At 41.7% G+C, this 14,939-nt stretch overlaps 1 protein-coding gene across 1 annotated transcript; it reads left to right on the top strand.

The window, feature by feature from the left end:
* The first annotated feature begins 10,844 nt into the window (after positions 1–10,844).
* On the top strand, positions 10,845–14,313 carry LOC147619183 (uncharacterized). Its single transcript, XM_086772803.1, has 3 exons — positions 10,845–11,721; positions 12,325–13,355; positions 13,639–14,313. Exons 1-3 carry the CDS (start codon positions 11,002–11,004, stop codon positions 13,961–13,963), a joined length of 2,076 nt encoding a protein of 691 aa, XP_086628929.1. The 5' UTR covers positions 10,845–11,001; the 3' UTR covers positions 13,964–14,313.
* Positions 14,314–14,939: the final 626 nt, after the last annotated feature.

Raw genomic sequence — 14,939 nt, 5'->3', positions numbered from 1 at the left:
TTCCCGGGCTGTTTTTGTTGGTCGACATCATTTCTGGGTGTTTTTCAGCAGATTGACTTCAAATCAGCCCAGATCTGCTGCATTTTGCTGGTCGCCTCTCTTCTTGGGCTCCATTCAGCTAGGCGACTACAGATTTGCTGGTTGACTTCATTCAGTAGCATTCCTGGCTAGGGTAACTGCATTTCAGGCATTTTCTTGCTGTTTTTCAACTTGGACAGCACCATTATCACTTCCTGAGTGATTGATTTGCTTCCTGGAGCTAGAATACACATTCAAATCAGAGATTTACTGCAGCAGCAAACTGTATTTTGCTGATATTTGGTCATTCTTTGGTGGACATTTGTTGTCTTTCTTTCACAGGTTCATCTGGTAAGCTTCTGTTCTTTCTGTTGCACAGTTGGCAAGGCCCTTGTGCCTCTGGACTTGGCTTTTCAGGTACCATTTGACAATGGACAGCAGTACACTTTGGCAGTGATCTTGCTCAGCTGAGGTTATGCTTTGAAAAGCCTTGAGGCTTACGCATTAAGTCACTGATACTTGCAGTTGAGAGCTTGAGGCTCGTGCTCTTTGCTTTTGTCATTCTTATGCATTTGTCTGCATAATGGCTAGTGGCAAAGATGATTCTTTGGGGCCTTCGGTGTGCTGATGATAAGCTTGATGGGGTTAACTACCCTATGTGGTCATTCATGATGAACCATGTCTTGGTGTCCAAGAACTTGTGGAATCTAGTGTCTGGCAATGAGCCTAGGCCCGTCAAGCAGGCTACACCTTCTTCCAATGATGTTACATCCACTGGTTCTTCCCGTGATGCCTTTACTCCTCCTACTCAGGAGATGATACAGTGGGATGGTCGTGATGCTAAAGCATGGGCATTTATTGCACTGTCTATCAGAAAAAGTATTGTTCCTCATATCAGATCATGCACTACTGCTAAGGACTCTTGGGATAAGCTTGCCTCTTTGTATCAGGGTATGCAATGAGGCCTGTGTTGCCTATCTTCGCAAGCAACTGAAGGATACTCGTCTGAATGAGGGTGATAACATGGATGCATATCTTACAGCTATCCAAGATTTAAAGGAGCAATTGGCTAATATTGATGAGGACATCCCTGACTCACAGATTGTATCAGGCACATTGGATGGGTTGCTGGATGGGTTGTCTGACTCTTACCAAGGTTTTGCCACTACCTTGAGGTTGGTTGCCATGGGCAATGCCAACTACTATTCCTTTGATCAATTGGTTGCACTTTTACTGCAGGAGGAGCATAGCCGTGTGAATCGAAATGCCAATATGCACTCAGATCTAGCATTTGCAGCCAATGATCGGAATAAGGGGAGATTTCAAAAATCTATCCCTAAAAATACAACAAATAATCAGCCTTATACTTCATCCTCTCAGGGTGATCAGAAGAAGAAAAAGAGGTGCAATTATTGTAGGAAGCCAGGCCATGAAATTGCTGAATGTAGGATTGCTTCTGAAAAGAAGAAAGAAGCTGGACTTTCAGTCACAACTACCTCTGGCACTGATGCAAATACACATGAGCATGCTAATGAGCAAGCTAATTATGCCAGGGATCAGACTTGGGGCTTCATTGTTCAATGCCATTACAATCCTCTAGTGCATGATACAGGTTCACATGCTTGTATGGCAGTTTCAGCCTCTACATGGTTCTTTGACAGTGGTGCTTCTAAGCACATTACCTCCCGTGAAACTTTGTTTACTTCTCTTACTGATGCCCCAAAGGGGGGTTCCATGACATGTGCCAACAATGCATCTTATATGGTTAAGGGTATTGGGCAAGTGGCTGTTACATCAGTTACAGGGTGTTGTCACTCTGGAGAATGTCTTGTATGTACCAGGCATACGAAAAAATTTGATTTCTATTTCAGCCATAGCTACATGTGGATTTCGGATTGTCTTTGATGGGCATAGGTGTGCAGTCTATGACTTGAGTCATGCTAATGCTATTGTATTGACTGGTACTCTTCAAGGGGGCTTGTACAGCTTGGATGCATATAATAGATGCAGTGACAGTTCAGCTCATGATGCTCATGCAATTGATGCAGATGTTTTGCCTGATACTTATTTGTGGCATGAGAGGTTTGGGCATCTTAACTTTAATGATATGGTAAGGTTGCCTAAAATGGTTGAAGATATGCCACAGACGCAGATTCCTCATAAGCATGTCTGTGAAGCTTGCTTGCTTCGTCAGACATGTCTGTGAAGCTTGCTTGCTCATGCAGTTGATGCAGATGTTTTGCATGATACTTATTTGTGGCATGAGAGGTTTGGGCATCTTAACTTTAATGCTATGGTAAGGTTGCCTAAAATGGTTGAAGATATGCCACAGACGCAGATTCCTCATAAGCATGTCTGTGAAGTGAGATGCACCGCTTTGTCATACCTAAGGATGGTAGAGTTGGGGCATCACGCAAGCTATTCTTGATTCACATTGATTGTGGTCCTATGCGGGCTGCTTCAATTTCTATTATTTTGTGACATTCATTGATGACTTTACCAGGTATACTTGGATCTTTGCATTGAAGTCCAAGTCAGAGGTGTTTACCTGCTTCAAGCATTTCATTGCCTTGGCTGAAAATGATTCAGGCTTGAAGATTGCACACTTGAGATCAGACAGAGGTGGTGAATATATGTCAGAGGAATTTAATGATTACATGAAATCCCATGGTATTCATCATGAGTGTACAGTGCCTTACACTCCTCAGCAGAATGGAGTTGCTGAGAGAAAGAATAGGACAATTATGGAAATGGCCAGGTGTATGCTTAAGGGCAAGAATTTGCCCAATATGTTTTGGCTGGATGCAGTGATGTGTGCCAATTATGTGCTCAACAGGAGCCCCACCAAAGCATTGAAAACATTCACACCGTATGAGGCTTGGAAAGGACACAAGCCAACCATTTCTCACATGCGTACTTTTGGGTGTTTGGCCTATGCACATGTGCCTTCACAAAGGCGGACAAAGCTGGATGATAAGGCTATAAAATGTATATTTTTGGGATACAGTGCAGAGAGTGAGGGTTACAGACTTTATGAGCCTTCCGCCCAGGAGGGTAATTGTCAGTAGAGATGTCATCTTTGATGAGACATCTTCCATGCCCTTGCGAGACTGCAAAATGCAATCTATAGTTGGTGTCTCATATATTTTTGATAGTCTTGTGCCATTGCTTGGATTTGATGCCTCAGATGATTCACCCACAGGGTTATGCTCCTCCACCTAATGCTCATTTACAGCCTACTACACAGTCCGGACAGCCACATGTTTTGACACAGATGCCACGTGCTGCTGAGGACATTGTGGAAGAGGCAGTAGAGCAGGAATTGGCTGATATTAGATAGCCCAAAAGAGAACCTAAATGGCTCTTTGACACTCTAAAGGACAACAAACTTGATGCTCCTTTGCAGGCCCGTACAAGAACTGCAGCCAAAAGAGATTTGGCAAACTCGGTTGCTCATGCATTGATTGCTATAGCATGTGGTGATGAGGAGCCTGTTTGTCACAAAGATGCCTTCTCAAATGAATTGTGGATGACAGCCATGCAGGATGAATTGGACTCCATTCATGCAAACAAAACATGGGAGTTATGTGACTTGCCTGCACAGGCAGGCAAACATGTAGTAGGAACTAAGTGGGTATACAAGGTAAAAAGAAAAGCTGATGGTTCAGTTGACAGGTACAAAGCCCGTCTTGTGGCCAAAGGGTATGCTCAGAAAGAGGGCATTGATTATGAAGAGACCTTTGCTCCCACTTCACGCATCACCACCATTAGATGTGTTATTGCCCTGGCTGCCCATAATAATTGGGAGGTGCATCAGTTGGATATAAAGACAACATTTCTCAATGGTCTTTTGGCAGAGGAAGTCTATGTTGCTCAACCTCCAGGCTTTGAGGTTGAAGGGTCTGAACGCAAGGTATGCTGGCTTAAGAAAGCCTTATATGGATTGAAGCAGGCACCCAGGGCTTGGTATGACACGATACACACTCATTTGCTCAGCCTTGGCTTTCAGAATAGTCCTACAGAAGTGACTTTATATATCCGCAAAAGAGGGGGGCAGATTTGCTGATTTTGATCCTCTATGTGGATGATATGATTCTCACTGGGCCACATCCCGAGAAAATTACAGATTTCAAGCGAGAATTACAGCAGTCTTTTTCCATGGCTGATCTTGGTCAGTTGCACTACTATTTGGGCATTCAATTTGCTCGATCTGAGGGGGGAATTGTGATGTCACAATCGAAGTACATTGGGCAGCTTCTACATAGATTTCAGATGGAGGATTGTAAGCCTGTCTCCACCCCATTAGAGACTGGATTTCATTTCTCTGCTGAAGATGGCAGTGGTCCATGTGATGCTACCTCCTATCAGTAGGCAGTTGGTTGTTTGCTTTATCTATGCCATACTCGGCCAGACTTGCAATATGTGGTTTCTCAGTTGAGCAGATACATGCACAGTCCCACTCATCACCATTGGCATGCAGTGAAACGTGTCTTTAGGTACATCAAAGGCACGCAATACTTGGGCCTTCTCTACAGGGCTGATACTTCACTTATCATGCATGGGTTCACTGATAGTGATTGGGCTGGTTGCCAGGATACACGCACATCCCACAGTGGCAATTGTTTTATGCTTGGTTCTTCATGCATCTCATGGTTCAGCAAGAAGCAGGCTACAGTTGCCACATCTAGTTGTGAAAAGCTGAGTACAAAGCAACTTTCACAGCTACAGTAGAGTGTGTTTGGCTACGGAAATTACTTGCAGATCTTCTGGTTGGTTAGAGAGCTCCTACCGTCATCCATACTGATAGTCAGAGTGCTTTGGCTATAGCACGAAATCCAGTGTTTCATGCTCGCACAAAGCACATTGAGGTTCATTATCATTATGTCAGAGAGAGATGGTCAGACGGTGACATCAAGTTGTCTTATGTTCCCCCACTGAGGACAACTTGGCAGATCTATTCACTAAGGCTCTTCCGCGGCCTAAGTTTGAAGCTTTTCGACAAGCTTTACACTTGGTCCCTTTTGTTACGTGATCTGCATTCTCTGTACAATCATAGGTTGCTTATCCACATTGGATGAATTTGTGCAACCATGACCTAGTCTTTCAGGTATCTTGAGACGTTTCCAGGATACTTCAGCCCATACCGTCGAGGGGGGTTTGTAGGCTACTCTATGGGCTATCCATAGGCACCGCACATTCCTTGGTATGTGTCTTGTAGGTCTAGTTACTAGACTTTAGGTTACATGGTATAGTTAGTACATGGACCTGTTATGACACCTAGTTGTGTTGGGACACCTATCCTAGGTTTTCATCATATTGGGTGTATCTTTGTACTTTCTAGGATTCTTCAGTAAACTCTACTTCAGCAGCACGTTTTGCTTCTTGCTTCCATCTCCTTTGCTTCCGTTGTCTACTCCACCCAACACTAAGCCTATGTACACATGCCCTGATTTTAAGAAGAGAGAGTCAATGAGAAAACCATACTTGGCATGCAAAAAATCTATACTATATTTTCTTGTGTGTATTTGTACATTACAAAATGGGAATATGTATGTGCATCAACCCACCCTTTCAGCTAAGGATGCTTCATCAACCCTTAACTTTCCTAGAAGCAATCCCTAATAGCCCATGCATCCTATTTCCTTTCGCCATGTAGTATCATGTTCTATGTTCGTCTCGTGATAACCATTTTTTGTCATCCCTTTTTGGTGGTTATGGTAATTATACTACTAGACCATGTTTTATTGTGAAATCCCACTTCATCAAGCTTTTGAAGTTGTAAGAGAGCTTTGTGGATGACCCTTGATCTGGCATGCAAGCATGTTCATAGTTAATTATTCTTATACCATGATAAAGAGCTTTGTGGTGATGAACCTTGATGGCATGCAAGCATGTTCATAGCTAATTAACATTGTATCATGAAAAATTATAACATGTGTTTGGCCATAGGTTAAGTATTTTCATGTATGGTTGATGAGATTTTAAACTTTACTAAAAAGCACTGTTTTTCCAAAACCCCCATAAACAAAGATCTCTCCTACAGTGCTAAAGATAAGCTTGCATTCTTTGTAAGATTTTTGGCTATGTCATGTATGCCCTTGAAAGAAAATCAAACCAAATGATTTGGTTAATGTATCATAATCTAAAGATTGGAAGCATTCAAACTATGTAGTGAGGGTTTAGTTGATAATTCTACATCGTGTGTTGATTTAGATGATAATTATGATTTATTGTGTAGTAAGGGGTTATGATTTCATATGTAGATCCAAGGCCAAGGAAGTTGTATTAGATAAATAGTTTGCCAAATCCATGTGTCCAAAATTTCTCGCAAAATGACAAAGTGCCAAAAAAAACTCGCGATACAAAGCTTGTAGAAAAAACTCCACCATTCTATGAAAAGAGATGGAGCAAAAAACCTAATACTACATGTCCCTAATGTAATGTAGGTGTGGAATATTGGTGAGGAAACATATGTATTGAAATTGTGGCAAAATGAGGGTATGTGAATATGGCCTTATGGAAGACCCTTCACAGGGAAAAGAAGGTTGTAATAAAGTAATAAGGTTATTAATCTTATCTTTCTCTTCTCTCCTTCACCACCATAAATCGCCTCTGTATACATGGAGATCACCATGAAGGAAAAAGAAGGTTGTAATAAAGTAGTAATGTTATTAATCTTATCTTTCTCTTCTCTCCTTCACCACCATAAATCGCCTCTGTGTACATCAACAAAAATGAGAGCCAATAGGATCAACATTTACCGCTATATTTACAAGGGAGGGAGAGAGAGAGAGAGAGAGAGAGAGAGAGAGAGAGAGAGAGAGAGAGAGAGAGAGAGAGAGAGGGTGAATGCCCTCATCAGACAGGCTTTCCCTTGACCTATAGTCAAACCACCGGTGTATAGCTATAAGGAGGGATGCTTTTTGTTGCTGTGGTGTTCCTTCTTCTCTGTTGTTCTTAGAGCTCTGCATTGTAATAGTGTATGAGGTTGACAAAAGATTCTTATTCTCTAATTCTTTTCATAGTTCTATGCTTCCTATGCTCCAACAATAGAGCCATCATCTTAAGCATGATTAGCATAACCTAAATATTTTTATAAAACGACAAGATAGATTCAAACCCATGCTGGCATTTGTATGCATGTGTACAAGAGAGAGAGAGAGAGAGAGAGAGAGAGAGAGAGAGAGAGAGAGATTGTGGGGGGGGGACACATGGATATGGAAGAGAGAGTGGGGTAGTTACAAAAGGTGGCAAGTACTTCTTTATTTTAAATAAGAAAGGTAGTTACTTTTCAAACTTAAGCTACTTTTCAAGTAGCCAAAAAGCAATGTCCCAGATACTGCTTTAATGTCCACCTTAGCATGCTACCATCCCCAAGGACATTTAAGGAACACAAAAGCTCATAAGGGTCCAACAACATGGCCCTCTAAAAGTTTAAGGTGATAAGGTTATAGAGGCATCATGGGCAATGAAGGGATCTTTCAACCACGGGCAATGAAGGGATCTTTCAACCATCCTCTTGTGAGGAGGTTATAGAGGCATCATGGGCAATGAAGGGATCTTTCAACCATCCTCTTGTGAGGAGTCTTGACTCTTCCTTGCATGACCCTCTTCTTAGAGGGCCCTTTTTTGAGTCCAAATTTTGGCTAATGGTACCTTCAAATGCTAGGCTATGAGTGTAAATTTAATTTGTGAAGAGAATTATGGGTACTTACTAATCAATACACCATCGTTTTATTGGTACTCTATTGGTAGTTCCTTCAAATGCTAGGCTATGAGTGTAAATTTAATTTCTTAAAAGAATATTCTTTTTTAGTGATGGTTTAATGAGAGTGTGTATAATGGATACATGAAGTAGGTTTAGTGACTGAAATGAGTGAACACTTTCTATCTTCACCTAGTTACAAGGAGAGAAATAGAGCAGTGAGATTGTGATGAGAAGCTTAATCTAAACACTTTATTATGAAAGCTTTGTTTGTATCCAAGGGAAAGAGATTTTAAAAAAAGAAAGATGGAAGACGTGCCAACTGCCGAGTTGCATGATAGTCTAAAATGTGGGGAACGTGGGGACTCTTGTTGGAGTCATGTTGGGATACGTCGTGCCAGCCTATCATGGGATATACGTTCTGGATTAGCACTAATTAATACTAAGTAACTTTTGACGATCTTGCCAGCTAAATTCAACATCAAAACCGAATATATATATAGAATTGTAGTCGAATGCTGTTTTGTTGAATATATATATATTACTTGAAGAAATCAACCACGTGAAAACTTTTAGTGGTTTTTATTGGCTCAGCACCGACTCGGAGAAGAAAAGTGCAGTCGGTAGATCACAAAACAGTATCTTCGGTATCAGTGAATTATAATGATTTAAAAATCGAGCTTCTAAATTTGTTTTTCTCACCTCTGATATTTCTCGCAATTAGTATTCGAAATATACTGTATCGATAAAACTATCTATCAAATTATCAATACTATCTACCATCCCCAAGGAAATATAGTATATCGATAAAACTATCTACCATCCCCAAGGACATTTAAGGAACACAAAAGCTCATAAGGGTCCAACAACATGGCCCTCTAAAAGTGTAAGGTGATAAGGTTATAGAGGCATCATGGGCAATGAAGGGATCTTTCAACCATCCTCTTGAGGAGTCTTGACTCTTCCTTGCATCATGCAAACACTTTGTGGCTGAGACTCCCAAGTTGCCTGTTGAGCGTTGTCAGTGGTGGCCAATGAAGTGTAGACAAATGAAGAAAGTAGGCTCTCGCCTCCCCCCCCCCCAAAAAAAAAGTACTCCCACCCTTCGTTATTATAACTTGAAGCAAGGATGGTGATGAATAGTAAATGCCAAGTGGTTGGATTAGGATTAATGCCTTGGGTTCTACTCTTCGATGACTATAATGAGCCACCTAGGCAATGGTGGGCCAGCCACCATTGACCCATTCGCACATGGGAACCACCAAAGCCTCTAGGTGGCTGGCACACTTGGTTGGGTGCGCGAATAACCTCCTATAGAACTAGGCTTTTGTAAACTATAAGACCCAAAAAAAAAGTTATTGGTACTACTTACTAATAAATACACCATCATTTTATTGGTACTCTATTGGTACATTAGATAAAATTTGGACTAAAAAATGGCCCTCCAAGAGGAGCCATCATCACTTCGGTAGAAAAAAGAGGGTCGTGGGGTGAACTTTGTGAATCTTATGTCAAAACCCCCATATGTGACATATCGTTTGGAAAGACCTTGAAAGACAAATTCTAATTCTACCACCTACGACAAATTTGGAGTTCATATGCTCAAGTTTGGCCTTTCCCACTCAAAGGTAGATTCCAATGATTGTGATATCCATGTTGTCTACCACACATTTGGAGATGATATGTGCTCAAGTTAGGATGTCACAATCGTTGGGATCTACCTTTTAGTGGGGAAGGCCTAACTTGAGTATATCAATTCCAAATTTGTCGTAGTAGTAGGTGGTAGACGCTCTTCTTAGAGGGCCCTTTTTGAGTCCAAATTTTGGCTAATGGTACCTTCAAATGCTAGGCTATGAGTGTAAATTTAATTTGTGAAGAGAATTATGGGTACTTACTAATCAATACACCATCGTTTTATTGGTACTCTATTGGTAGTTCCTTCAAATGCTAGGCTATGAGTGTAAATTTAATTTGTCAAAAGAATTATTTTCATCAAGTCATTCTTTAGCCAATTTTTAAGCCATTGTTTTTCCACTAGAGTTCTAATCATTGCCTCTTTTTTAGTGATGGTTTAATGAGAGTGTGTATAATGGATACATGAAGTAGGTTTAGTGACTGAAATGAGTGAACACTTTCTATCTTCACCTAGTTACAAGGAGAGAAATAGAGAAGTGAGATTGTGATGAGAAGCTTAATCTACACACTTTATTGTGAAAGCTTTGTTTGTATCCAAGGGAAAGAGATTTAAAAAAAAAAAGATGGAAGACGTGCCAACTGCCGTGGTAGTCTAAAATGTGGGGAACGTGAGTCATGTTGGGATACGTCGTGCCAGCCTATCATCGTTCTGGATTAGCACTAATTAATACTAAGTCACTTTTGACAATCTTGCCAGCTAAATTCAACATCAAAACCGAATATATATATATATATAAATAGAATTGTAGTCGAATTCTGTTTTGTTGAATATATATATATATTACTTTGAGAAATCAACCAGTTGAAAACTTTTAGTGGTTTTTATTGACTCAGCACCGACTCGGAGAAGAAAAGTGCAGTCGGTAGATCACAAAACAGTATCTTCCGTATCAGTGAATTATAATGATTTAAAAATCGAGCTTCCAAATTTGTTTTTCTCACCTCTGATATTTCTCGCAGTTAGTATTCTAAATATACTATATCGATAAAACTATCTATCAATACTATAATACAAAAAACACAGAATATAATCTCAAGAGTGCATAATTTTTTTATAAACATCATATCATGATAACATACCGCATTAAAAGAAAAAAGTAAAAAGAAGGCAGGCCGCACACGTATTGACCTTGTATAGATACCCTGCCGCCCACAAGAACTCAAATGCTTTTTGCTTTTTGACTTATATTATAATTAGAGAACAATATGGGTTAACTAGGGCGGTGTTTTTTTTTCCAAAAACTGGCAGCGGTTTTAAATTCAAAGCCTCTAGGGTATATTCATGGAAAGTGAAATCAATAAAAACGAGCTAAACTGCATGTGTGGCGGCGGTCGTCGTCATGCGGAGAGTGGTCAAAGCAAGCTGGTTAAAGCAAGGCTTAGCCTTCAAGTAGCTATAAATTTGCATTGTGCTTAGTGCAGTGTCATTCATTATTATATTACAATAACTATTTGTAATTAGTGTGTAAATCACGTTGCTCCACAGTATTTGCTGTTTCAGTATTGCAGGATCGTTACTATATCCAGCAAAGACTAGCTTATCAGTTTGCTGAGAGTGTTGTTGTATGTGGGATTTCTGCTAGATGGGTGAGCTAGAGCTCCTAGAACGCGAGCAGCAGCACTCCGAGGAAGAGGCGCAGTTCTTGCTGCATAATAATGTTAATAATCACACCACAGACCGCTGCAATACCCCTCAATATCACGCGCAGCAGCGCCAGCAGCTATTTAGTGATGTTAGTTATAGGCCCTGCAAGCAGCTACTTCATGTAAATTTCAATCGTAAGCTCGCCCTCCATTTGCTCACCACTTTGCTTCTCTTTGCCTACCTTGCTGCCAACATCAACTACCTGGCCTTCAAGTTCAAACTCTACTTCAAAGAGCTCCCTGCTGCTTTGGCTTCCCCTTGGCTCCTCCTTATCCTGGCTTGTGAATGCCTTTACCTCTTCAGTGGCCTGATTGCTGCAGTTGATTATTTGGTTCCTCCTACCACCATCAACACCCCCCCATCTAGCATTCAAAATGCACTAAGTATGCCTGATAATCTTGATTATCATGATGATGAAAAGCAATCATCATCCACCTCTAAGTGCTATCCTAGCGTGCATGTTTTCATCCCTTGCTGCAAAGAGCCCACTGAGGTTCCCCAAGAGAGCATTCTAGCTGCCCTTGCCTTGCATTATCCCAAGGACCGGTTCAAGGTCCTTGTGCTGGATGATGGTTGTGATGATAATCTCAAGTCTTTCTGCGAGGCCCTGCAAGTGGAGACCGGGAGTCATCAACTCCTCTATCTCAGAAGGAAGAAGGTCAGACATCTCGTGTATGATGTGTTTGTGCAAATTCTAATTCATATCTGGCTTGGTTGACATCCCTTGAAATTCATCGATGTATATGTCTTTTTTGGTTCCTTGACACTAGAGATAATTTAGACTTCATAGCCCTAGAGGCTAGAAGCCAGATTGGATCAATAGTGAGAACCAGAGCAGGATCTGATCGCCTCCGAGTGGTAACACCTTAACCTGCCATAGTGCAGGTCTAAGGCTCCATTAGCCATAGTACCTACATATAACTAATCTCTCTATTCGGAAAAGATTATGGAATGCAGTTCAATACGTTGGGATCATCATTTCTGCTAGCGTTTTATAATTATCATTGTACCTTAACCAAGAGCAAGCATAATGAACTCAATTCCTAAAAGTTGTAAATGCGCCTGTGGATTATTACTGTGGAGAAGGCCCAGTTTTGTATCCTATTAAACATGTGCACAATGGTGGATACATCTTGTTTGTTAGTATATCACTGTTTCTCCTTGAATGGGGTTCTACCTAAGACAGTTAGCTACACCGCAGCGAATCGAGATGTGAATTGTACTCTAATACAAGACTAGTATTGAATGAACTATTTTGCAGATACCAGGGGTCCCCAACAACTTCAAGTGTGGCAACATGAACTATGGGCTGGAGCATTCAGACGCTGAGTTTGTGGTGATGATGGATGCAGATATGATCCTCCACCCGTCCTTCTTAAACAGGCTCCTACCACACATAACCAGCTCCCCCGATGTAGCCTTTGTTCAAGTCCCCCAATCTTTCTACAATCTACCCATAGGGGACCCCCTCAATGATGCCTGTGGGTTTGGCTATGATAGGGTGATGGTGCACAGGAACACTCTCGGATGTGCAAGCTGCGTCGGCACAGGGGCAATCTTCAGAAGAAAGCACCTGGACGAGATTGGTGGGTTCCAGCCACAGTCTATCACAGAAGACACCATGACTGCTTACACTCTCTTTAATAGAGGCTACAAATCAGTGTACATCAATGAGAAGCTCCAAGTTGGGCTCACCCCTTGGACATTTGAGGGCTTTGTAAAGCAACGCCAGAGATGGGGGCAAGGGGCGATACAGCAATTCGCAGCGTCATGGAAGAGCATGCTTGGCAAGCAAAGCAAGCTCAACATCTTGCAGAAATCTTGCTACTTCTGGCACACTGGCTACTATTACATGTCAATACTCAACATCATATTGGTGCTCACCCTATGGAGTGCTCTGGCATTTCGGCTCAAGCTAACCGTCGGAGATGAGGAGGAAAACCAGATCTTGATATCAAATCTGGCTCTGTTTATGGTAGTCTGGAGGGTGTTCTGGTATGCCCTATGGTGGGAGGTGCCTCAGGCTATTCAGAGCAGGAACAGGGATGAATCCCAGTTCTGGTGGATGACCCCTTTCTTCTTCAGGATGGTGGTGGAGGCAGCATTGGATTACAGGAACACCTTTAAGTTCGTGCCTACAAGCAACATAGACCGGAATGTGGCGGCTGGCAAAGCAAATCAGCTACCCTTATTCAAGAAACTCAATGATTTGAAGCATGTGAGAGTGCACATTGTGTTCATAATCCTGGGATTATCTACGGTGGCGGTTAGGATGTATATCACATTCACAAGGTATGATCAAAGCTGCAAATCACGTCCATAATTAGCTTAGCTTTGCATTCCATTGCAAATTACGGTCTTGATTAGCTTGCATTTGAGGATGTGATGAGCTTTGCATTTGCTAAATCAGCATCAGAACGCATAAAAGTAATAATTAATGCTGTATACCATTGCGATACAAGAAGGTAGAATTAATGCTGTAAACCATGGCAAATTCGTTCATAATTAGCGCTTTGCATATGCTAAGCGTAATCACTTAGCGGATGGGTTTGATTTTGTTGATGTGGTGGATTAGGTACGGGGTTAAGGATTGCACAGAAACATTCGTGGTGTTGGGCTTGTCGGTGTTTGTGGTGAGCGTGTGCGGACACATGTTTGTGCCGGTGATGCACATACTGTGGCCCACCGGCTTCAAGCCAGAGCAGCGCAGGTCTTTGCTGAGCTACAATCCACAAGGGGTCCCGCAGTTCAGCCCCTCCGAGTGTGGGCCCAGATGGCACTGCTCCATCGTCTTCTACGAGCTCGTCTCCTACCTCACCCTTGCATTTTGGGCCGGCGTGCTTTGGGCAGCGCATTCGGGCTTCTACGGGCGGTGGTGTGACCGGACGCTTCCACACTAGCCCGTCCGCCGCCTTGCGCCCAACATCCAGAGTTGACCTTTTATAGATTGCAGTGTTGCACATGAAGCTTGACTTCTCCAGCTGCCAGCCCCTCATTGGCGCCAAGTACAATAAAGCTTGAATTTTTGAATTGTTTCATTCACAAAGAAAAAAGCGGGTTGACCCATTCATTACGACGATCCCTTGATCTTGTCATTGTATATGGTGTATCTACTATCTACAATATCTATACAAAATTAACCACAACCCCACCTCCCTCCATGTGGGCAAAGTAGGTGGGGCTAATTCAAAATAACCACTCCTCCTGGCGTGAGGAGGAACATCTTCCAATGCAATTTTGAATTTGAATCTAAGAAGATCTCATCTCACATACCTATAGATACACACACGTATATATATTATGTATGTCTGTGTATCTATAAGTATGTAAGCATGTATATATAAATAGATTTATATGTATGTTGATGCACACACACGTATGTTCATGCACACACACACACACACACACAACACACAGACACCAGCACATGATACGTGCACACATGCATACAAACACACATACACACACTCGCACGCATGGACACACGTGCAACATATAGAGATATGCGCTTGCACACATACTCAAGCTTGCACATACACACACAAACATATATATTATGTGCATGTGTAAGAGAGAGAATATACATACACACACGTATATATGTTATGTATGTATGTGTATCTATAAGTATGTAAGCATGTATATATAAATAGATTTATATGTATATCAACGCACACACATGTATGTTTATGCATACACACACACACACACATAACACACAGACACAAGCACATGATACGTACACACATACACACACTCGCACACATGGACACACATGCAACATATAGAGATATGCACACTTGCACACATACTCAAGCTTGCACAAAGAGACAGAGACATGGAAGTCTATGTGTGAGAGTGTGTAGGGGTAAAGAG

Source organism: Cibotium barometz, chromosome 33, assembly GCF_041138505.1.
Source record: "Cibotium barometz isolate CiBa-2024 chromosome 33, ASM4113850v1, whole genome shotgun sequence".
Lineage (NCBI taxonomy): Eukaryota > Viridiplantae > Streptophyta > Polypodiopsida > Cyatheales > Cibotiaceae > Cibotium > Cibotium barometz.
This window is presented reverse-complemented; position numbering and strand designations above follow the sequence as displayed.